This window comes from Pteronotus mesoamericanus, unplaced genomic scaffold (assembly GCF_021234165.1).
Source record: "Pteronotus mesoamericanus isolate MK-2021 breed Mesoamerican mustached bat unplaced genomic scaffold, CSHL_Meso_final contig_101, whole genome shotgun sequence".
Classification (NCBI taxonomy): domain Eukaryota; kingdom Metazoa; phylum Chordata; class Mammalia; order Chiroptera; family Mormoopidae; genus Pteronotus; species Pteronotus mesoamericanus.
This window is the reverse complement of record NW_026555001.1, coordinates 2,642,647-2,668,908: the sequence shown is the minus strand read 5'-3', so window position 1 is coordinate 2,668,908 and position 26,262 is coordinate 2,642,647. Positions and strand designations below refer to the sequence as shown.

General features: G+C 36.0%; 2 protein-coding genes across 5 annotated transcripts in view; one reads left to right on the top strand and one right to left on the bottom strand.

Moving 5' to 3' along the window:
- Window positions 1–26,262, top strand: part of CAMKMT (calmodulin-lysine N-methyltransferase) — a 338,172-nt gene that overhangs the window by 185,047 nt on the left and 126,863 nt on the right. The gene's annotated exons all lie outside the window — the stretch shown is intronic.
- LOC129065801 (small nuclear ribonucleoprotein G-like) lies at window positions 7,980–8,192 on the bottom strand. The gene has a single exon (XM_054567087.1). The coding sequence runs from the start codon at window positions 8,187–8,189 to the stop codon at window positions 7,980–7,982; it is 210 nt and encodes a 69-aa protein (XP_054423062.1). The 5' UTR covers window positions 8,190–8,192.

Below are 26,262 nucleotides of genomic sequence, written 5' to 3'. Positions count from 1 at the left end.
CCAAAGATATTTTGGCTATACTAAGTCTTTCTCATTTCTCTCTAAATTTTAGAATGAGCTTGTCAATTTCCCTTGGACTGCCAGGATTTTGATGGACATTGCATTGAATCAGTAGATCAGTTTGGAGAGAATAGACATTAACAATATTGACTTTTCAAACCCATGGACATGGCATATCTCTCCATTAATTTAAACTATATGTTTTAGCAGTGTTTTATTATTTTCAATGTATAGATCTTACATGTCTTTTTTTCAGGTTTATTTCTAATAATTTTTATATTTTTAAATGCTATTGCAAATTTTAATTGTTTCTAGTACGTAGAAATCCTTTGTGTTCTGCAGCCTTACTAAACTTACTTATTAGTTCTAGTGCCTTTTTTTTGTACATTCCTTAGAATTTCCTATATAAACAATCATTTTGTTTGCTAATAATGACAATTTTACTTATTTCTTTCCCATCTAGAAGCCTTTTATTTCTTATTCTTTCCATACTGCGCTGGCTAAACCTCTATTGTGATGTTGAATAACATCATAAAAGTGATCACAAAGGATACTGTCAACCAATGGTTGTTTGCACCAATTCAATGCCAATAGGACCCCCCCCCCCCAGTTTGGGGTGCGGTGAAGAAGGAAACTTTATTTAGTGCAAAACAGCTCAACTGTGATACACTGGCTGTGCGGCAGCCCTAGGGCCAGGACCCTTCAGGCTAGAAGGCTCTGCTCTGCTCCTTGATGTCCTCTTCTGCTCTGCTCTGCTCTGGGTGGGTCCTCTCTGCCCTGTGCTGGTTTCTTCTGCTCTGGTCTTTGTTCTGTGCCAGTCTACTCTGCTCTAGTGAGACATCTTCTGTGTTTCAGCTTAGCCAGAGATCTTCAATAGAAAGGGAAAGTACTCTCTCAAAGCCAGAGGGGAGCTGACATATTTAGACAGAAGTCCCCTGACCCATCCCTGATTGGTTCATCCTCATGCAAATGAGGACTCCAAATCCTCACAGTTTGATTGGTCCAAAAGGCACTTTCCTGATTGGTCAGAATGGAGCAGCTCGGATGGGTCAGTGAAGATGTTGATGGGGATATAGCTAGCTGTGTAGCTTTGACTGGCTAGGGAAAGCCTCAGTCCTATTTATTGAGGTAAGATTCCAGGAAGTCCTTCATAAGGACTAACTCAGGTGGCCGAAGCACAGTGCAGGCAGGCAGGCCAGCGCAGGGGCAAGTGGTTCAGTGCCAGTTTCTCCCTGAGAGGCCCTTGTGTAGAAACAGCTGTTTTTTTGTTTTCTGGGTTTTGTTGTTGTTGTTGTTGTTGGTGTTGCTTTGCTTTAATTTGAGCCCACTTAGCCACCAGGAGCCCTTTTTAGTAGGTATGTTCTTTCTCAGGGTCCACAATATTTATGTTTGTGGGGGATGTTTCTCATTATGTCTTTGTCTGGTTTTTGCATCAGGTTAATGTTGTCCTTAAAGAGAGTTGGATAATATTCTTGTTTTTCAGTTTTATGGAAAGATCTGAGAAAAGTTAGTGTTATTTTTTCTCAATGTTTTGTAGCATTCTCCAGTAAAGCCAGCTGGATCTTTTTAGTCTCAGTCTATGGGTGCACTCAGAAATCTGTTAGAAAGAAGAAAGAAGGGAAGGAAGGAAGGGAGGAGGGAAGGAAAGAAAGAGAAGGAAGGAAAGAAAGAAATGGAAGGAAGGAAGAAAAAGAAAGAAAGGAAGGAAGAAAAAAAATCTGTTTATACCGAAATCTTCATCTGATTCTGTGGTACATCCACGTTTTTGGAACCACTGATTTGATAAAATATGACCTCTTGAAATCCAATGCTGTCATCAGGCAGACAAGAAAGTGGCAGTTCTTAAGAGGCAATGGGTCATTCATGATCAGCCTCTGCATTTCAGCTTTGAACTGAGCTTGCATCATCAAAGCCCTTCATCACAGAACTGCGCAATTCTCCCCCCAGAAAATCCCACATAGGAGGTCATTCTGACAGAATTGTAACCAGTCCAAAGTTTCACTTTTAATTAGAATCATGCATTTGCTTAAGTCTTCCATGTAAGCAAACTTTTTAGAGGAAAATTATATATTTTATAAGGAAAATGAGTTATGTCATCTTACCAATTAATTAGATCTTTATTGATGTTTGGAATGATTAAGGTCCCTTTCAATAATTGTGAAATTTTCCCCATAAAAGTCACCTTAGAGGTTGTTTTTTTTTTAATGCATTAGATTCAGGTTAGTATTTTTCTCTGTTGGAGAATAGCCGTCTTTCTGGAGGTGTCCATAGTGGCAATTCTCTATATACATGTTAATTGAATGGTTGATTTATCTGTAGCCCATTTGGTGAACTGTGGTGTGACTATTTTTACAAAGGGCCAACTTTCAGACAGATTCGTTAATTATGTAACAAAGTTCTGATCCTAGGAACATAGTACTAATATGTGAATAATAAATTTCCATTCACTACCTATATAACTCTATTTGGTTGTATAAATATAGAATTATTTTAAAAGTCTAACATTCATAATTCTTTGCAGTGAATCTATAATCAATGCTATTTACCAGCCAGTGAAATCATCACTTCATGTAGGAAACATGTCACTTTATGGGCACTTGGTTCATCCTACCAAGTCAAAAATAGAAACATAGTATTATGTGGTAGATGGTAAGTGTATATACTATAATCCTTCTAGCTCAGGGGTTCTTAAACCTTTTTCTAATCTGGTGATGTTTATGGATCCTTTCTCACAACAATGTTTCAAATGTATTAATAAAATTACAGGAATAACAAAGAAACCAGTTACATTGACATATAGTTATAAAATATGATTAAGACACAATTGTGATAAAGTAATATATGTGCTTTCTTATTAACACAATAAAATAGTAAGATCTAGTTGCAACTTTAATAACTATTATAAGTTTTCATTGAGATTGAGCTATTGAGTGGCATTTTGAAATAACTGCAACAACTATAATGTTACATGAAAATATCATGCTCATAAGTTACATTTGTAATAGAAAAATGCTAAATTTCAGTTCATTTAGTAAAAATAATATATTTTTTTCTTCTAAGTTCATGGGCCCCTTGAATTCTCTCCCTAAATCCTGAGAACCCCTGCCTACCTACCTTCGGTTCATTTTTAACTCTTAGTTTTTGAATCCCAAAAACCAAGTTATGAAAAAATAAATTATGAAAGAATATGAGAGAAAACAATGAAGGTCCAGTTTCCTTGTGGAATTGGCTGAAAGGCTTTATTCAACATTTTAAAATACATTTTTTTTTACATTCCATTACTTCCTGCTGGAATTAGCATTGTTCTCCTCAACGAACCACTAATGAACAGCCCGACAAGTATGACTTAATCATACAGCACTTTTAATCTGTGAAACCTATTTAGAATATTTGCACAAAATAGAAATATAATGATATGAAGGAGAGAATTACATACCATAATAAAATTTCAACTCAGAAGACCCAGCTGGTGGCAAGGCTTGGACCCTCTAGATCAGAAGTCCTTCAGGTTTTGTCTTAGAAACTTTCTTGTTAAAGGCTCTGGGGGTGAGGTGGTGGCGAGAGGATGTAAAAAAATAAAAAGAAGAAACAGATAAAGTCATGTTTTCAGAATATTACGTTCAGAAGAGTTACATTCTATTGCAGGTGTTCAGTTCATATGCCAAACCTCATATTTGCAAGTTGCTAACTGGCATTGCATGATTAGATTGAGTAATTGCACATGTCGGTAAAAAGCCATAATTACTGAGGAAAAATATATGCATTTTGTCTGGGTAGGGCTCACCCATTTAGCATATCTTTTAAATTTTGACCAATCATAAATCTGTTAGCAACAGAGAGAGTAGAATCCCATATTTTCTGTGGATCCTGGCACATGTGGGTTCTTGAATATTGTTTACTAAACAATAAGCTTTAACGTTAAGATGGAATGGAAAATCACTTAAAAGTTGGGAGAATCACTTACCTGTGAGAATCTTCGGGACTTTGTTAGAAATTTCTGTTGTTCTCCATTTTTCAAACTGGTGACAAAAACTCATAGTTTATTTACAAATAGAAAGTAACACTTCATAATACCTGACAGCTTTCAAAGCTAGATTGTATCTGTCCTTGTCTGAAGGGCTCCAATAACACTACTGTAAGATATTTTCTTCTGACCATCTGGCAGTTCTTAGGAACCAATCTCTAAACATTTTATAGCTACTGCACTGGTTACAGCTAATCCTTTCAATGAATGAGCTGGAAAATGTAGATACATCAATATCATATTCTTTTAGAGCCCATTTAATCCATGCCCTATTATTATTTCGTTTAATAGGGCCATTATCTTCTGTGGAAATGAAAAGTAATTTGTCAGAATCATTTCTTAAAATTTAAAGATCAATCTATGCAAATTTTTTTAAATAAAAGAAACCATAGGGGTTTTTTTAAAAAAGAATCTCAAAAACACTCATTAAAAGTCTCAGAAATGGGAATCTGGAGCTTAGATTCCACACACATCTTTGGTCTTATTTTTCAATCTGGATTTAAAAATGTCTAGTGTAATAACCAAGCTTGTGTTGGGCCAACAGTATTCCTGAGAGAGTGGATATTAATGGTGGAGTTGAAACCTTAGCAAGGTCGATAAAAAAACAACTTCTGTGTTTCTCTTTTGTTTGCTTTAAGAAGCTAAGAAGAGATTTATTCCAGTATGAGAATTTTATAAATTTTTCTTCAAAACAATTTGGTTTGTTACTCAATGGACTTTGAATAACTAATGATTTTTAAATACCTTATCTTGTGAGTTATGAATAAAAGTAATGGAAAATGTTTGAGATTCTTATTTCAACCTAGGTTTTATTTCACAAAAAAACCCCTATGTTGGTTGAAAACTTTTGTTAGAAAGGCTTTTATTTATTTCCACATTCTGAAATTTACATTTATCATTGAATATAAATGAAAATAGTTATTGATCCTTTATTCAAACTGAGTTTAAAACTGTGCACAATACTTTGTCCCCAGTTTCACTATTCCACTACACACCGCCACCAACTTTTTCACAGAAACCTTTTCCCACCTAATGTTTTGCTCTTTCATATTTAGGTGCGTTAACTTGGGCAAGTTTTTCTTCCTATTATTGTTCAGTTAAAATACACAAACGCACGCATGCACACGTATAAGCGAACTCTTCATAGGTCGTAGGATACTGATTTGTTATTCCCATAGTTCTTTGGTATCAACATTAATTTTAAAAATTTCTTTAGAGAGTTTTATGGTCACTTCTAGGATATCTTTTCTTCTTCTTTTCTACCAGATGGGGATTAACGCTACCCCGATGTTAAAGGGACTCAGGAATTTATGTAAGGTTCGGCTAACAATTAGATGACTCTGTGGAGTAGAATCCCTCAGCTTCCTTTTCTGTATTGTTTTCTTCTTCCAATTACCAGGTTTCTGTCATAGCCTAAATATAGAGAGGGAATGATGTCTCCAAATTAATTAGTAACATCTGGCTATATTCTGATATTCTTTGAATATTAATATCAAATAAATCTATAAAACTGGAAGAAATCTTCAGAGGTCAGCCACCAACATAGTGTCCTTTCTTGGAGAGACTACGTTTCCAGAAAGAGGAAAGCTATAGTCTCTGTTCTGGTATGTAGTTACTTTTAATATCGAATACTTCACATAGCTAAACAAACTCTTTCTTACTATTCTCTTAATTCCATTCTCCTATTTCATTTTCTCTTATTCTAAAACATGGAACACCATTGTTTTGTAAACACGTTCTTTTCAAAATGAGAAATGTTTAACTTTTCAACATTTCCCCTATTCTCTTAATGAATTTTTAAATTTTTCCTAATTAAGTAGGACAGTTTGGAAAACACCATGTTAAAAGGTTATAAAACTGTTATCATCCCATGTCCTTTAAGAGTTGGCTATGGTATGGGAGGTAACACACACAGGACATAAAGCCAGTGGTGTGCCCCTGTACCTCTCAGATGGTGAACCGGGGGTATCTTCTGTGAGGTAAATCTGAGGTGTCTTCTAGGGCTGCAGTGAGGGGTGACTTAGTTAATGATATAAAAACAAAATGTGTTTAGAAACAGGGAACAATGGTTGACACAGAAAAAAAAAATCAACCTAAATGCCCATCAGTAGATGATTGGATCAAAAAGTTATGGTACAGATACACAATGGAATACTATGCAGCAGAAAGAAAAAAAGAACTACTAAACTTCGTGACAGCATGGATGGAACTGGAGAGCATTATGCTAAGTGAAATAAGCCAGGGGGCGAAAGACAAATACCATATGATCTCACCTATAAGCGGAACCTAACCAACAATGCAAAGATGTAAGGAAAATAAGACCAGCAACACTGAAAGGAAAAGAAACCAACAGAGACAAGAGGGAAGGAGGGAGGGGGGGTGGGGAAAAGGAAGGAAAGGGGAAAGTCAAGGAACATATAGCAAGGACTCATGGACAAAACCAAAGGGGAAGAGCTGAGGGAGGGAAGGAGGGAGGGGGCAAGGGAAAGTGGTGGAGGGTAGGCAGAGACAAATGTATTTGAAAAAATAAATTAAAATAAAATTTAAAAAAAAAGAAAAAAAATCATCATCCCATGTCCAGAGGTAATAATTTAGTGCATGTGCTTTGCTTCTTTTTTTCTTCTTTCTATAGATCTGTAGTTTTTGTGTTTTATAAAAATTATATACTATTTTGTAATTTTCTTTTTAAAGATTTATCAATTTTGATAATCTTCTACCCTATTATTTTTAATGACTACATAATATTCCATAGTGTAAATGTGCCATATGACCCAACCTGTTTTCCCAACATTTTTATGAAGAAAACAAGGTATAAAAATGTTGTAATAATACTGCTTAGATTCTAAAACTAATATTTTATTGTACTTAATCACATATCAATTGAACTAGCCCTCGCTCTATCTGTTAATTCATCTTGTATTTTTATGTACCTCACACTAAGCTGTAGACATTAGTATACTCCTCCCCCTTCAAGTACTTAAGCATCATTAACCAGAGTTCAGTATTTTCTTATGTGCCCAACCTATATTTTTAAAAATTATTTTACTTTTAAATTGTTTTCCAATCTTTTGGCAAAAAACATTTATTAATACAATCGAATCAGCTTTATATTGCCACATAACAAAATATCCCAAGATTTAGTGGCTTGACAACAAGAAACTAATGGATTTGTAGGTCAGCAGTGCAGGTTGAACTCAGGGGGCAATTTTTCTGTTGGCCACACTGGTTATTCATGCCACTAGTCATCTGACAGCTCTACTGAGTCATCTGGAGCAACATCGTCTCACTTGATAAATTCCTAGAATTGGAGTTATTTATAAAGTTAGACATACACATAGCCGAATTACCCTCATTAATTATTTAAAATGTTTTTCTTCCTGCAGTTTCATTTTGCATTTTTTAAAAATTCAAAGTCACTTTTCTTCAGAATAACTTTTTGAGATACTAGTTGCATTTATTTTATTGAATATGTTGAGTTAGGCATTAAGAATGACATAAGAGAAAAATGCAAGACATTGTCTTAGTTCTTCAGGAATTATAATCTAATTGAGAGGATAACACCAACACCACTTATAAAATAGTCAAATTGAATTATAAGACTGTATGGTTGTCAAATTGCTTACCTCTTTCCCCTTTTTGGAAGATAGGCTGGGTAAATTACTTGAATCTAGTAAATATTCAGTAAATATTTAGTGATTGCCATTACATTTCAGAGAAGGGCTGAGTTAAAGTTCTCTAGACTAGGGGTTTTGTTAAGGAGGTAGGACTTGATTTAGGCCTTGGACTAGAGGTAAAATTTGTTTTTGTTTTTTTTACTATTATAAAAGTTTATTTAACAAAAAAAGTTCAATATGAAAATGTACACAACCCTATTTTTATGTTGTAGTACGGCAGGTACTGTGGAGAGGGGACTTGTGGAAGCAGTTGATTTCTCTGGTGAACAAATTCTTTGTACTCATTCCAGTGCTTCTAACATGTTACCACTGCCTCCTAGAATCACCATTCCAATATTGCTCTGTTGACCACTAGTTGCCATCTCCACGCCATTCATAAAGGAATCAAATCCCTTTAATAATATTCCTTGGACATGCCTGCCACCATTCAATTTCAACACTAACTTGTTGTTCATAAATTTTTTTAACTGTGAAGGGTGAGCTTTGTTCATGGTGTCTACTCAGCAAGCTCAGAGACCTCCAAATGGAATTCTAGAGGTACCATTTGGATAAACTGAGGAAAAATGTATAGATTCATATACAGAATCATTTGTCTGAAATTTATTTTATTTTGAACTCAAAAAAAATTATGGTTGAAAGTTACCTTATTTATCATGAACACGATACTTTTCTGCTGAAATATTTACTGACTGAGCCCATAAAGCGATGACCGAAGTGCTTGTTTCACAACCACATTTTTATTTCTGACTATTTTTTATAGTACAAAGTGTGACAAGCAAGAAATAACCAAATTCTCAAATTCAGACACTTTTTCTTGTCTCCAAACCCCATGTTTCAAAGTTGGAGGATTTACATCATATTGGAGGAAATATGTTTGGGGGATTTTGAGGGTACAAACAAGCCTATAAAAGCTCATCTAAATTTTTTATACATTCACTAAAATAAAATATTAATTTTAGCACTCTAAATACATATTAAAAGTTATAATGAGATTCTGAAAATTAAATTTTGAAGAATTAAAGCTATAAACTTTGAAGGTTCTCTATTATCCTTGATTTCAATTCTAACAAATTCATTTTGCTTTTGTTGCAGAGGATGCTCATGTGAATTTTTTTTTTCTTTTTCTTGAGTGCCCTTGTCGATCCTCTAGCAAATGTTATGATGTGGGGTTCCTACCATGGTCCCAGAGACAGATAAAACTGGACGTATAAGCTGTCTGTGGCTCATTTTATTTAGCCAGCGTGAATAAGTATTGTCCCCCGTTTCAGTGTGTTATATTGCCTTCGGTCCCCCCTGAGTGCCACCAGTCCCAGGTGAGCTTGGCCTCCTCAGCCTGAAAGATATGGAAGTGCAATTCCAAAGCCTTTGTATATTTTTTCTGTTTTCTGTCCCTCTCCCAGGACATTCATGGTAATAATTCCCTTCTCCTCTACTTTATTTCCCTTTTCTTATTCTACCCCCCAATTCATTCCTTTTTTAATTGCTTGTGGGATAGGGAATCTAAACTCTTGAGAATGAAGAAGCCATGATTGGTGAATTTCAGTTATGGGGAACTCAAAGTTGACAAATGATTGTTTCTTATGTCTGTACTTATTATACATAATGCATGTTACTCTCTTCCTATTTGTTATCTTAGCTCTACTCTGCTGCTATTGCTCAAAACATTTTCGTAATAGTCTTCTCAAACTATAGCACATTCTCTTAAATATACTTGGTGGTGGCAAATCTTTCTGGGGGGGTAAGGTTTATTTTAGAAATGGGTACAGGTCATTTACAGTCACTATTGGTGGTTTAAGTGGATGGAATCACGCTGGGTAACATGTCTTCACATATATATTCACTTACACCCACAGGGTTACGATTACACATATATAAAGTAATCATTGAAAAAATGTAGTTTCCTAAGGTGTTTGTTGTTTTGTTTGTTTAGGCACTACACTTTAGAATTTTGAAAATCCAAATGTCATAACTGAAAAGGAGGCTTAGAGGTTATTTTAGTAACCTACAGTAACTAAGACACAGAAAAAACATGAGGTCACTCCTCTGAGGTCTTGTGGTCAGTGACTGAGAACTCTTGAGATACTCGTTTCTTCCTCTAGGATCACACATCTGTCTTGTCTTAATTCCCTAATGTAAGAGTGAGTGCAGACAGAGTGGACTAGCCCTTACATGTAGAGGTTCTTAAGACTTTATGTCATTAATGATAGAAAATAGCCACCTTTATACATAGAGTGTCTTTGAAATATTTCAATAGTTCCAAATTCCATTTGTAGAATTAGGATAATTTATAGGCAAATTTATATATATCATTTGAAGAATGTGAGGCTACACTCAACTAAATAGTTTACATGATTATCATTCAAAATGAACTACTCCAGGATCATCAATTTTTGTGTTTTCTGAGTTTTTGGACCATTTCAATCATATTATAAAGTCAGCTAGGTACAACTTTAAAAAATCTGTACATTTAAACTAGCCCCTTAAATACAGGGTCCTGCAGAAGTAACACCATTGAGTATGGTTGTGGGAGTATGTGAATGTCTCAGACAAGATGGACAGCAATTTGAACATTTCACCCAAAATGTCATGTGGTGTGCTTGAGTGTGATGTTGTTATGTTACAAGATTATATGCTTATGATTTTGTAATACAATATTTTTATGTAATAAAAAAGAGGCATTATTTGTGCTGGAACCTGTATTAACCAAAAATGATCCCCATTGCCACAATAAACTATGTGGCCAGAATATCTATTTTGTAAAGTGATTTGGAAAGGAAAACAGCTGGTGAGGAAATTAGATGATAATACATGATCATTCAGAGAAATAGATTGGCTGAAAAAATTGCCTCTCAAAATGACAAATATCCTTTTCCATTTAAGTAACCTAAAAGATGAGTTTCTTTAGCATTTACAGAGTCAAAAGATCTTAGTCTCTATGATTTCCATTCAATGCTGGAAGAGACTAGAGAGAGTAATGGTATCCAAAGCTATCCACAGACTGCTGCTAGCCTATGACAAGCAGTCTGCGATTGCACTTCAGCCTGTCAGTACCGAAATGAGAAAGAGGAAGATGATGTGGTGAGTTTGTCATAAAGCTAAATATACTCAGCTTTTTTTAATTGAAATGTAATTTTTTAATGGTAGTAATAATAGACCTTTGCCATTATTGTTTTTTATACTGTTCTTATTTAGCAAAGTTGGAGCCCCAAAATTAAAAAAAAAAAATTGTATCATTCAGGAAATCACAGCAATCTGGGCACCGTTGCCTTTGAGGCCAACCAGCTCAGTTATCTGCCCTTTTGGAATATAAGTAAAGTGCCTGTTATGAATTTCAATTATTTAATACAAGTGGAATGAATTGCTTACAAGGTTCTTAATATGACCTCCCCAATATTACTCCGAGAGACCCGTCTTCCATAGTTTTACTGTTGGTAGTTTATTGCAGCTGTTTCTAGGCAGTGATTGCTTCCCTTTCATTTTCATGACCATCCTGAAGCTTTCATTGAAGCTCAGCCTACTTATATAGATTCTGAATTGTTTGTCAGTATTACTGGCTCATAATTGCGATGTGTCACACAGCACTTCTTCCTGTTCTTATAACAGTTCTGTGGTTTTTAAAAGGTATTTTGGTTCCTTTATCATCTGATGGAACATTTTGCCTCAAAAGGAAATTCATTCTGCGCAGACAGGCTGCAAATTCCCATGACATGGCAGGCTCATCTGTCAAAGAATATTTTTTATTCCCATTTACCTCTTTGATTACATCTGGATGCCCCAGTAATGCTGATGAGATCATTCTAACTCCTAAGAACATTTTTCTCATGTTTTCCATCATCTTCAATAACATAAAAAGGTTTAATTCACAGTGGAAATGGTAGAGAAATCTCTATTTTTTTACTTAGGGAGCTAATTTTGGGAAGGAAGCTTGATATATGAAACTTTAAAAGTATTTTAGAAATTAGCAGTACTTATGTTTATTTTTTAACTGAATGCTAAGTTGCTCCTGCATGTATCATCATATTTGCATATCCTATGGGTTCTAGCAGTGAGCATTAAAGCTCTAATGATTTAAAGGAAAAAAGATATTTTCTGGGTTTTTTGGGGGGGGGTCAACTCTACCTATAATGTATTGAAAGAATAGGAAATATTATGAATTACTGATACTTTTTAAAGTGAAATGTGGTGTTTTGTGTGCCATAATAAGAACCAAAATAGAAGAATTCTTGGCTATAGTGGTTTAAGAGCAGAAATGTATATTTGATGTGATTAGATGGCTAATTGGCATTTTAAATGAAGTCTGTATTTGTGCATATGTAAGTAATTATGCATTGAAAATATTCTGAATTTTTATCCTCTATTTTTGTCCAAATTATAGTACTATGTATGCTTAATATTTATTTTTTTAACAATTTTATATTGTGAACCATTTAAACTGTTCACAAAAGTAATGACAATACTATGAGCTCAATACACCCGTCACCCACTTTAATTACCAAAGCACGCTGATCTTTGTTTGCTTATCTCTCCATTTACCATTCTCTCCCGGCTAGATCATATCCCATCAAATATATTAGATATTTCATCCTTAAATATTTTTACCCATAAATTGTATATCAATAATACATCTAAAATATCCTACCTTAATATTGTCAAGTATACAAAGGCATCAAGCTTCCCTCCCTCTTGGTTATCTCAACACAGACACACACACACACACACACACACACACACACACACAGAGTTTGTTTTAATCTGGAACAAATTAGAGTTTACACATTGTATTTGGCTAATATTTTTCCTAAATCTCCTTAACTCAGGTTTTCTCTCCCTCCCTTTTTTATTTTCTTGCTAATCATTTGTGGAAGAAACTGGGCAATTTGTCCTGTAGAATTTCCACTTATTCTGGATTATTCTGATTACACCCCCTTGGGGTTGTTGCTACCAGGTGCCCCTCAAGTGTTAGTTTCAGTATTTTATTCTAAGATTATCTCCCATCTTTTGCTTTGAATGTAAATCTCAACATGTTTTCATTTCTCTACTTCGTTCTAGTAAAGAACTTAATTTACTTTATTCAGTGAAGTCCGGTCTCCAAATCTGTTTCTTGCCATACCAATCACAATTGCAGGTATTTTAGAAGAGAAAATTACATATAAAAAGAGTGCTTTCCCCTTGTTTCGAGACCTCGAAAAGAGAGATTAATCAACTATAAATTTAGCCTGTTCTTACTTGTGGGTGGCATAGAGTTCTACTGAGGCGTACAAAGGCCATTTTAAGCCCTTTAGGTAAGAGTCTTTGCAAATGATTCCTAATATGGTCATAATTCTTAATTACTAAGTGCTTGTTGACTGCTGTAATTTTATAAAATTCAGTTTCTGAAATTGCAAAATTTGTTCCAATGGACTAACTCTCCTCTTCCTAACGCTTCTAATTTAGTGTTTCTCTGCTGGCTTGGAGGGCAATGGGGGAGAATGGGCTCATTTCCAGAAGGATGAATCAGAATCACCCATAGGGATTTTAATGCCCTGCCCTTCCCTCCACGCCCACACCCGTACCCCTTCCGCCCTGAGAGTTGAGAACGGCCATTGTAGTAAACTACTGCTACTGATGGAATCCTCGAACATCCCTCAGATGTGCTGGGAGTGGAAAACAGGAGGAAAACCACTGTCAACAGTCTATTTATGTAAGGCCCTCATGAGAAAGAAGTTGGATATAAAGTTGCAATGCACCTGGTTGACTTTCAAAGGCATCTTAGCCTATGATGTTGACTATCAATCAAACAAAAAGGGCAAAGAGAATAATGATCACTCTTTTTCTACTAAGGAAGGAGGCTTATTTCGTATATCTAGGCTAGATTAGCAATGAGGATATATTTCTGACTTGAGAAATGAATTTATTCATTTACTGGGGATTTACTGCTTCCTTATTTGCTGTTGCACTTGCAAATCTCTGAGGGAGAAACAAAATAAAAATTTTAAGTGTCACTATCCCCTGAAAGCTTATAGTTTAGTTAAAGAGACAAGGCACATAGACATAAAAGAGTTAAATAAAAATTAAAGGTAATATTTGATTAAGTGTCAGGATTTGGGATGGAAACTTCTAGGAAGCAGAACAAAGCTGAGAATAAGAGCCAAAGGATTTCCAAGGAAATCTGGAGCGTCTCCTGCTTGGGAAGTGGTCATGTTATCATGGGAAGTGAAGTAATGGCCCTCTCCAAAAGCTTGTAGGTTTCCTTCATATTTGTGATTCACAAGAAAATTACAAATTACCAAAATCTAAGTTCCAGTAAACAAACAAAAACCATCAGTACAACCAAAATAATGTAACCCTTTTTTTGACAAGCTTACACTTGCAACGTATTTGCTAAAAATAAACAAAACATCTCAAAATAAAAATGAGATATGAGCAGTAAGCCCCAATTTCATTTAGTTATTTAAGTGAGGGTGGAAAAAATACAGTTGTTAACCTTTCTATGTTAGGGATTCTCTGGGGAATTGCTGAAAGCTACAGAGCCTTTCTCCCCAAAAATACTTTTAAACACAGAATTTTGCACATATTTCAGGGATTCATGGATCCTTGGAAGCTGATCCATCAGCTCTATTTTTGAGAATCCTGACATATAAGAATAAAACCTAATCAATAAAAGAAATAAATGAGCAAAACAGAACCAGAAGACATGGAAATAAAGGACAAACTGACAGTGACCAGAGGAGAGGGGAGAGGAGGATGGGGGAGGGGGGAAAGAAAGGGAAGGGGCAAGTCAAAGAACATGAATAGAGGACTCACGGGCACAGACAATGGGGGGGATTGACTGTAGGAGTCGGGTAGGTGGGTGGGAGGGACAGAGGAGAGCAACAGGGAGAAGGAGAGACAACTGTAATTGAACAACAACAACAAAAGGAATAAAACCAAACCAAATGCTATAATCCCCTTAAGTGGTGAGAAGGGTTGTAGGCTTAAAGCTACAACCATTTAACAAATTTGGTCCAAGAAACAGTGCTAGTGGGCAGAGGAAGGAGAAGTAGGTCCCTAAGGCTGATCTGGGCAAAAGGGGAACGAGCTTAGGGAGGTCGACAGTCCCAGGATATTGCTCATAGAATCCTAAAGGTATATTCTGTGGTTAGGCTGAAGCCATTTATAAAATGTATACTTAGATACTTTAAGGAGAATATGGACCAATTCTGACTAAAGTTAATGGTGATAAATGAAGAAAGTGCAAAGTAAGTTACACTATCCCTAGTTAATTTTATTTTAAAACTTGAGTTCTGAAGGACCCATGAGTTCAAATTCTCTTCTTTAGCCCAGTAAGGCTAGATAACTTTCAAATAAACTGCACATGCTGCCTTAATATTACTACTTATAATTTTAAAAGCACTTTATTTAACTTTTATGTACTAGAATTGTGTGTTTGAAAACTAACAGGAAGCTATTGTTAAAATGATCAAAAAGGAAAGTTAATTCATGGGAATGATCACTCATGAAATAGAATAACCAGGGTATTTTGCCGTTTTAAAGGGGGAATAGCTGTCAACGTATGTTATCGATAAAGTTTTCCAGGAAATTTCTAATCTCTCCCTGCCAATCAATAAAAATAGCTCACATTCAGCACCATAACTCTAGTTGTCAGGAATGAGGTATTTATTGACTAAAGGCAGCACCTTTAAAAAGCGGAGAGGAGAGTTGACTTTGAGGAAGTATTAACTGTGGACCTTTAGTAGTAGTAATTTCATGTTGCTCTGAGGAGTATTACAATTACACATATATCCTTACTTTTAGGACCAAATACTTATTTGGTAATTACACAACTTTGAAAGTACAGCACACTACTTTATTAGTTCCTGTTATAATAAGGCCCATGAATAGAAAATGGCTTACTGGCGGCTGGACTCGTGCACCAAAAAAAGCAGTAACAACATTGGCCAAAGGCAGAGGAAAGGTTGACTCAAGAGTTTAAATTCAAAGTCTTCTGAGGAACATGTTTATTGCAGTCATGACCAGGTCTCAAATGTGATACTAAAACTCATTGAAGTGATTACTAGTAAGACTATTTTAAATGTTGGTGACCTAATTTTTCAATCTTTCCCTCTCTTTTTTCTCTCGGTCCCCCTCCCCCCATTAACATCACTGGTTTTTAAAGCCAAAAATCAAAATTTCTCTAAGTATGACTGGGTCTTTGCCAATCTACTATCCCTGCTGCCTGCATATAAATTTTTTTCTATACACATTGTGTGGCAATAGGGGTAATGGTGGAAAGGAAAGGATGGATGGGTATAAGAATATACAGAATCCATGATTCTTCTTTTTAATTTACACGAGATTTCAGTGAGTCTGTGTGGGAGCAATATAATGTACTTGACCTTATTTTGGTAGGATAGCAGTGTCGCCGACATGAAATTTTAACTCATGCATTCGTTTTTTGTTTGTGTCATTAGTATTAGAGGGTCTGCTCTGTGCAGTGTGTTCACCTGGTACACAGCAGACCAAGTGTACCAGTTCTTAAGATACTGAAATGTTCCTCTTCTGGTTGGGAAGTAGCACTGCCCTGGGAACCTCACCCACCTTCCATGCTCTGGAAGTCCTAGACCCTCTTCCTGAACCCTCCAGATCCCCTTCTGATCCAACAAAGGCAAGGCATAGTAGAGGGTCCTCAGGACCCTAATCTGGTGCCAAGGCCGGCACCATTCTGATTGTTCAGGGCCCCATACTGCACTAGTGGTTAGAGTATTTAATATTTAAGTCCCTCTTGGCCATATGCAAGCACTGTGCTTAACCCCGTGGAAAACAAAAATGGGAACAAGTCACATTCCTCGTTCTCAGGGAGCTCCGAGATGAATCTGCAGTAACAATGACAACAATGGCAGACATTTACTGAGCACTTACTAGAAGCCTAAGCACTGCTCTAAGTATGTTTTATATATCATCTCATGATATCCTTAGGAGTTTATTTTATCTCTTTTACAGATGAAAAAACTAATGCATAGAGAGATGAAGTCATTTTTCCAAGGTCATACAAACATAAGTGGGAAGCTATAACACATACCAGGCATTGGAAGATGCATATAGAATTAAAATGCCTAATTTCCCTGTACATTCAAGACACTGGAGATATGCCAGAGAACAAAACAGACCAAACTCTCTGTGTGCATGTAGCCTATATTGTTGTGAACCAGATAAACAGAAAATAAATAAATGAAATATAGAGTCCAGCAGATGGTGAAGTGTGTAGTGCAGGGAAACAAGGAGGGTGGGGATAAAATCTGCTAGAACTGGGAGGTATAGCTTGCAGTTTTACATGAGGAAGTCCAGAAAAGCTTCTGTGAGGGAACATTTGAATAAAATGCTGAAAGCCCTGTGACTCTCTAGAGTGAAAGAATCTTCCAGGCAGAAAGAATACCAAATGAAAACTCCCGGAGGGGAAAGTCACTGGCATGTTCGTAGAACAGCAAGGCGGCAGTGATAGCAGGTTGATGATGTAAAAGGGAGAGAGGCAAATTGGTGGTGTATGTGGAGTCATTCTGAGATATGATTCTGGAGAGGATACAGAGACTCAGACAGGGTCTTGCAAACCATTTTAAGGAGCTTGATTTTGTCTTGGTGGCACTGAGGAACCATTGAAGAACTAAGCATGGCAGGGGCAGACGGGGCTGCCATGTGGGGAATGAATTAAGAGGGAGTAAGCCCAAAGTCAGAGAGACCATTCAGTGTGGAAGAGGAGCAGTAGACATGGCGAGAGGCGATTTAGCACCTGGACTACGGCTGTGGCTGCCCAAAGAAATGGAGAAAAGTTGACAGGTTGTGAGTGGTTTAGAAGGAAAAGAATCACTAGGACTTGGTGATTGCTTAGAGGTGGTAACCAAAACTGTGAAGACTCCAGGTATTTCCCAGCTTTCTGATTTGGGTAGCTGGATGGATGATGGTGCCATTCACTGAGAAAGAGAAAGTTATGGAAGCATGTAGGTGAGATGGTGCAAATGGCTTGGGGCATAGTATGTTTTAGAGGCAATGTGTATGTTCTGGGCAGGGTATAGGGTACAGATTAAAGATGGTAATGTCCACTTCCATTCTTGTTGGGATTTTAAAGTGCTATGATGTGTTTTTATAAATATACCCTAAGATGCCTAGTCACATACCAACTTATTTTAGACCTGTGAAAAAATTTGCATTTATCTGCCAGGCCATTGTTCCCATGGAAGAAGAGCTATAGTGGCTGCTTATTCCTTTGTTGTCTCCAATTCTCATGTTTTAGATTCCACTTTTTAAATTATTGTCATTTGATTTAGGTGACTTAAAAGGTTTTCTATCACAAGCCATATGTGTACTGACAGAACAACCTTCAATGATATTTTTTTTAGTTCAGCAGAAAGGTGATCATTTCTTGATCACAACCAGTAACATTTCTTGGCCTCAATTCAGCCTCATTATAACTATACATTTGAACAAACTAAGATATTCTCTGAAATGAGTCACCTCATCCCAGGGTTCAGCTGACATGAAGAATTACCTTATTTTAGTCAGAAAACCTTAATTAGATTAAGTTGGCCTTTCTGGACCGTATGTGTTGCTATATATATGAGTTGAAAACCTTGATCTATGCATATCACACAAATCAGGAGAAAACAAATGAGAGCAGAAATGAACTCATGTTTTTGTATGTAGCTGCTTTGATGAAGACATTTCAAATAGAAACTGGAACCAGAAGCATAAAACTAAGGAGATAATAGCCAATGAGGGGAAGAAGTAATTAATTCAGATCAGGGGGAAAAAAAAAAAAGCTACAGAGTTCAAAGAGACTATGATGAAATTATTAGGGCTGTTGGAGATGTAATCCATATCTCCCTGTCACATATGTCCTATGTGATAGTACTGTGAATATCATGGGAGCAAATTAATGCCTTACAAAGTAAACATGTTTAAACTTTATGAAAAATATCCGCACAAGAGACTGATATACATACATTCAGAGAGAGACACGTTCATCTCTACAGGGAGAATCTCTTGCTACATGGTGAGACAGCTGACAATCAGGAAACTCAACGTCATATTCTAGCAGAAACTTTTATTGATGTTAACCCATAATTGTGGTTCTGCAGAAGTTTTTAATCTTATTCTATTTATATAATGTCCTTTGTAATATGATAATGTGTTATGATAATGCATCTCAACTACTATTGTTAAATTGCAAACAAAATGCATCTTAAACATAGACTTCATACACAAAAGACCTGATCTATGATATTCTCTACTTTGGGAATAAAATAAAAAAGAATTATACAATTTTCTTCTTTTTAAAAAAAAAAATCACACAAAAATTCTAATTGAATTGTAAATTCTTTTGGAATTCTTTATAACATTTATAATAAAATTATTTTATTAAAATTCTAAAGGAGTTTTAATTATCAAGGTGGGAGGCTTGAGTATGGGATGTAAATTATAAATACTTCTCTACTTTTTTCCCAATAATTTATATGGTTCCTTGGGCCCACTGAGTTAAGATAAAATAATTATATATATTTTAGATTTTATTTATTTATTTTTAGAGAGGGGTAGGGAGGGAGAAAGGGAGAGGAACATCAATGTGTATTTGTTTCTCATGTGCCCCCTACTGGGGACTTGGTCCACGACCCAGGCATGTGCCCTCCCTGGGAATTGAACCAGCAACCTTTTGGTTCAGAGGCTGGCACTCAATCCACTGAGCTACACCAGCTAGGGCTACATCTCTTAATTTTGAAGTTACCTGGAGTTCAACCTAATCTCACCCTGACCTAATGTATATGGGGTGGTTGACAAAAACCACTTAAATAAAAAGAGTGTTGTGACTTTAAAGAATACAATGCATTTTCCCTGAATTAGCATTTATGACTTTCCTGCCAAAAGGTAGTTGACATAGGACAATGGATTACTGTGTTTTGATTCAGGATGGAATTAATGTTACAATACCAATGCTTGGTCTGTACACAGACAACAAATAAGTAAGTGTGCGATTCTGAAGTGCAAAAATGGGATAAAGGTGGCTTATGGAAGACCCAAATATACCAGAAACATGCAAATATCAAATTTTATTCAGACATCAAGATAGTATCATATCTGAGCTGGTTTTTAAAAATCTTATCCCTGTTTCTCCCATGCAATGCTTTATATACACTTTAAATAATTAAACTGCTTATAATGGATGCATTTTCATGTAAAAGTAAAAAAAGATGTTCTCTGCTTCGAGCAGCAGGTGTGTTTTTAATCTTTAATAGGTCACCTTCCCAAGTGCAAGCAGGCAAGCTGTTATTGATCAAAGAGGTTTTGTTGGGTAGCTCTCAGATTATTGAGTGACAAACTTTATTGAATCTGACTTCGCAGGAGTCAGAAGACAGCTGAAGCGTAAGAGCGTGCTCTGCCATCAGAGTCATTTTACGACAGCCAGGGAGCAAAGCTCAGAGATGGATACTGAGCTCTTCGCTGGCCCTCGGAGATTAACTGAACAGCCTTCCTACCAATTCCCAAGCCTGTCAGCAGAACCAATTAGATTTTCAACCAGTAGACAAGAAGGGTGGCACTTGGGGACCTTTTTGCTTTAGGTCGAAGGCTTTTCAGACTGCGATGAGATGACATTGATGATGACACGTTGAGCATTGGTTGGTTTTAAGACAAGTTAAATTAGCAGTCTTGAAATGATTCCAACTGTCTCCTGACTTCTCACTGTTGCCATATTCAGTGGATCCTGTCAGGAGCAAGTTGATGACTTAATAGTCTTTCTTGAGTGGATTTGAGCACTTTGGCTGTGTGTTTATGTGTAGTTGTCATGCTTAAAATATTCATATGAAGGTTTGAAATATTTATTTGAAGGCACCTTCTGCAGAGTTCAGCAGTGAGGCTTTCAGTGCTTCTACCTACTTTTTATTTTATTTTCTTTTTTGCTTCTCCAAGCAGTTATTTTGTACAACTACCTTTTATTCCGTTTCTTATATAATTGATGACAGTGTTTCATGTAGTTATCGATCACTTCATTTATGATAAAGTTAAAGTGTCTTCTTGACAGCCTGCTTTTCTCCCAGACTACTGTAGATTCTGATCCACTTACCCTGCTATTGGTTTGGGAGCCATGGGGATTGGGATGGGTACCATTGGTTTCATTCCACGACCTCTTAACCAAGAAGACTGTGGCAGCTTTGAATGGAAGGGGTATAAACACAAGGATGGAAACACAATGTAATACTACTGCAATTAATCTTGGCTTAAGTGATGGAAACAGGGTATCTTTGAGAAGCTTTGTTTTTGACCTTGAAAAAGTTATGTAGGATACTTGTTTGAGGTATTGAAAATATCATTGCTCAAGTCTGCATTTACACTTAAAGATTACTAAAGTCTTAATATCTACTAACCTTAGAAAACTGTTATGGAGAGAACTTCTCCATTCTGTAGATCATTGAGATTTCTAATTTAAAGTTTTTGATATTCAGAGTTACATGGCACATAACTCATTTACAATAATTTTCAGTTTGTTGTACCTGACTCTTTCACATTTTTATACATGAGAATGGTTTTAACTGGTTATGTTTGTGCAGGTGTGTACATATGTGTCTGCTAAATATTACATGTATGCATATATGTCTATGTCTATGTATATTTATAATTCATTTTTTATAACAAAGTTCTATAGTTTCTACAGTGACATTCTGGTGTTGTTACTTGGTAATAATCTCTGACCCATCAAAAAGGGTGAACATGAAAATATTTTACATGTGTAGTTTCTCTCAGGCTACTAGAGAGTACTTTTTTGCTGAACTGGACTTAAAACTTTGTAGCTAGCACCTTGGTGACCTAGAGTGATTAAGCTCTTTTTGTAGACCTTGATTTACAAACAGGGTATCCTTCATATATGTACTTAACATTGAATGTGGAAATCTGACCTTATGGTTTTATATGTATACATTGATTTGGATAGCAATTATAATGTGTAGGAAATAAATCTTTTAACACCAGATCATGTTTTCAAATGGATCCTCCTAGATACTTTAAAAGATAAGCCATGCTTGGTAAGAACCCCATGTAATCATCACCCAATCCCAACAAGCACCAATCCATGGCCAGTCTTGCCCATCAGAAAGCCTGTTTACTGCTTCTCTTATATTATTTTGATGCAAATCCAAGATAATCATATACTTTCATCCATAAATATTTTAGTATCTTACTCAAAGATATAATCACAATAGCATTAACACCTAAAAAGATTGAACAATAATTCCATAATATTATCAAAGATAGAGTCAGATGTCATTTGTTGTTGTTACCCGGAATTACCAATGGTTAAAATTTTGATACATTTCTTTCCTTTTTTCTAAACGCACTCACATTTTCCTCCTCAAAGCTCTTTTCATATTGTCCTTTGATGTTTATTTTTGACTTATCCTGCCCACTGAGTTAAGCATTTCAATAGCACTCTCATCAGTACCTTTAAAACTTTTATCCTTTGACCTTCTTTTGTGCTTCTCATCTAATCACCAACCACATATAAAGCTAACAATTGCCTTTCTCAGCTCCTAGACTGCTAACTGCTGCTGAAGAAAAATGCATAACTCTTGATGGCACCATTACACATTTATGATTTCCAGCCTCAAATGGCCCCTTGATACCACCTGGTGGTCATTTTCCCCATTCCCCACAGGAGCTATTTCAAATTCATTCCTCTTTCCTCGATTCCCCAGCCTTGCCTCCAGCCAGTCTCATCAGGCATTATAGATAGATGACTTGGACTTCTAGTTCTCTAAGAAAGGACAGTAGTCATGAGTTATTTGAAATTCCCTTTCTTTCTCCTAACCGAAGTATGTCTTTATTCATCTTTACTTCTTAAAAAAAAAAGATTTTATTTATTTTTGGAGAGAGGGGAAGGGAGGGAGAGAAACACCTTCATGCAAAGAGAAATATCAGTTGCCTCTCTCACACCCCCAAACAGTTACCTGGCCTGCAACCCAGACATGTGCCCTGACTGGGAATTGAACTGGCGACCTTTGGGTTTGCAGGCTGGCACTCAGTCTGCTGAGCCACACCAGCCAGGGCTCAACTTTACTTCTTATCCTCTGTCTCAAAAGAAGGTTCCTTCTTCCAACAAGGTTAATGTTTAAAGCTGTGGACTCTTATGCCCAATTGCCTGGTTTAGAAGTCAGACTCTACGCTTCTTGGCTGTGTGTCGTTGGACAAATTCTTCAACTCCTCTGTATTTCAGTATCCTCAGCTGTAAAGTGAGAATTATAATAGCTTTTGCTTTTAGGGTTACAAAGAAGATTAAGTTACTTAAGATATGTTAAGTTCTAAGAACAGAGGCTGACACAGAAAACATCCCAATGCTGTTTGTAGTAGTTACTGTTGTTGCTGTTACCTTTCCAAGGCTCTACCTTTGTCCAGATTGTGATAAGCAGCACAAGGAAACAACTAGGGGAAGCTTCTTTGCATTGGGTGGTCTGGGAAGCCCTCTCTGGGGAAGTGATATGTGAGCTGAGATCTAAAGGACAGGAATAGGCCAGTCAAGTGGAAAGCTGGGAAAACATTCTGGGCAGAGGAAACCCATGCAAAGGGCCTGAAAGAAGAAAATTTGTTCTGTTTGAGGAAGGAAACGAAACTAGTTAAGGCTGAAGGATGAGCATGGGGTAACAATGAAGTTTGGGAGGTGGCTGGGGCCAGCATCATAGGGAGGCTCCATAGGCTACCACAGAGGGTACGGACTTTGTTCTAAGTAATATGGAAAGCCATTGATAGTTTTAATGAGAGGAACAGCATGATCTAATTTTTATCTTATGAAGATTAATCTTTCTGCTTCATGGAGAATAAAGTGTTAGAAGGTCAAGAATGGACTGGGGAAAGGTTGATGGAAGATTGTCGCATTATTCTAATTGAGAGGTGATGGTGACTGGGATTGTGGTGGTGGCATTAATGATCATGTGAAATAGATGAATTCAGGATGTCATGTGGAAATAAAAGGCCAGACATGGTGGTGTGTTGGTTGTGGGGGAGGATGGATGAAGGAAAGGTAAGAGTCCAGTAGGACTTCTCAGTTATTGGTTTGAACAATAGTGTGGGTGGTGGGGTATTTATATGTCATTCTCTAGCCAAGTCCACAAAGCCCAGGCAAAGATAAAGATAAGGGGTGATCCAAGATAAACTAGAAAGTCATTCATTTTGATTTCAAAATGGCCTTGTTTTCTCATTCCTCATAGTGTGATAGGTGGCAAAGAAAAACTTCCACTGATTTGTGTCTGGTGCTTTTTTCATTTTTTAAAAATTGACTTTATAAAGGTACAATTAATTTATATACAATGCACCGATTTAAAATCCGCAAGTCAAGTTATAAAATGTTCCTCTCATTCCAAAAAGTTCCCTCATGACCCAGCCCCAGCACTAGCCCTAGGAAACTATAGGTCAGTGTATTGTCACTATAGACTAGGTTAGCCTATTCTAGGATTCTATATAATGGAATTATAGAGTATGTAATCTTTTATGGGTACCTTTCTATTGTTTTTCAAGATTCATCATTGTTATGCATCAATAATTCAGTCCTTTTTGAGTAGTATTCCATTGTATGTTACTACAATTTGTTTATTCGTTCATCTATTAATAAACATTTGGATTGTTTCTGGTTTGAGGCTATTGTGAATAAAGCTGTTAGGAACATCTGTGCACAGGATAGAATCTTTTATAGACATAAATTTTCATTACTCTTGGCTAAAATACCTAGGAGTGGAATCTCTGGGTTCATATGGCATTTATGGCTTATGTTTAATATTTTAAGAAACTGCCAAACTGTTTTTCAAAGTGTTTGTACTTACATTCCCACTGGCAGTGTATGAGTTTCAGTTGCTTCACATTCTTAACATTTACTGAGGTCAGTCTCTTAAATTTTAGCTATTATAGTGGTTATGTGATGTTCTCATTATGATCTTAATTTGCATTTCCCTGATGATTGAATATCTTTTCTTGTGTTTTTTGGTCATTAGTAAGTCTTCTTTTGTGATGTATAAAAATTCTGTTTAAATTTTTGTGCAGTTTTTAATTGAATTGAGCCTTCTCTTTTGGAAATTGCAAGAATTACTTATTCCTGGGACAAGTCCTTTGTTAGACATATGTATTGCAAATATGTCCCAGTCTGCGGCTTGCCTTTTCGTTTCTTTCTTTTTAAAAATTTTTTTTGAATTGTCGTTCAAGTAGTTTTCTCCATTCCCCCGCAACTCCTCCCTGCCCCCCCCCCCCGCCCTCACCACCTCCCACCATTAATCCTGCCCCTTTCTGGCTTTGTCCATGGGTCCTTTATACATGTTCCTTGATGACCCTTCTCCTTTTCCCCCCGTTATCCCTTCCCCCCTTGCTTCTGGTCACTGTCAGTTTGTTCATTATTTCAATGTCTCTGGTTATATTTTGCTTGCTTGTTTGCTTTGTTCATTAGGTTCCACTTATAGGCGAAAACAAATGGTACTTGTCTTTTGCCGCCTGGCTCATTTCACTGAATGTAATGCTCTCCAGTTCCATCCATACTGTCATGATGGGGAGGAGCTCCTTCTTTCTTTCTGCTGCATAGTATTCTATTGTGTAAATATACTATAGTTTTTTTTATCCATTCATTTTTTTAATAGTGTTTTTTGGAGGGAAGTTTTTAGTTTTCATGAAGGTATAAGATTTCTTTTTTTTTTTCTTTTTCTTTAATGGCTACAGCCTTTTGTGCCATAACAGATATTTATGGCACAAAATATTTATGGCAGATATTTATATAACAGATAACCAACATCATGAAGATTATTCTCTTATGGTTTCATCTGGAAGTTTTAAATTTTTGGTTTTTCTGTTTAGGAATGTTATACATTTGGGTTTATATTTACTATGGTGTGAAGTAAGGGTTAAAGTTCATTTTTTTCTATATTTATATCCAGCTGTTACAGCATTATTTGTTGAAAGTATTACAACTGTTTTCCTCATTGAGTTAACTTTGCATCTTAATTGAAAATTAATTGAACATAAATGTTTATGTCACTTTTTGGAATGTCTTTTCTGTTCCACTGACCCATATGCCCATCCTTATGCCAATAGCACATGCTCTTGATTAGTATAGATTTATGTCTTGAAATTAGATAGTGTAAGTCATCTAATTTTGTTCTCTTTTTTCTAAAATTGTTTTGGATACTTTAGGTCCTTTGCATTTCGTATAAATATTAGAGTCAGCCTGGCAAATTTTACCCAACACAAAGTGTGCTATTTTATTTGGAAATATGGTGAATCCATAGCTTAATTTGGAGAGAATTGACAAATTAATATTATGATTTTTTTCACCCATTATCATTTTATATTACTCCACTTATTTAATTCTTCTTTAATTTCTATCAGTAATGTTTTATAATTTTCAGTAAACAGGTCTTACACATCTCCCCTAATGTGCATACTTATTTTTATTATTTTTTTAATGCTATTGTTAATGGTCTAGCATCTAGAAATACAATTGATTTTTATATATTGCCCTCAAATGCTGTGACATTGCTAAATTCACTTACTAATTCTAAAAGCTTTTTTGAATATTTTAAGTGATTTTTTGTATACAAA

Bases quoted from the DNA above. Each gene is read 5' to 3' on its own strand.
- LOC129065801 (XM_054567087.1), bottom strand. From the start codon at position 8,189: ATGAACAAAGCTCACCCTTCACAGTTAAAAAAATTTATGAACAACAAG.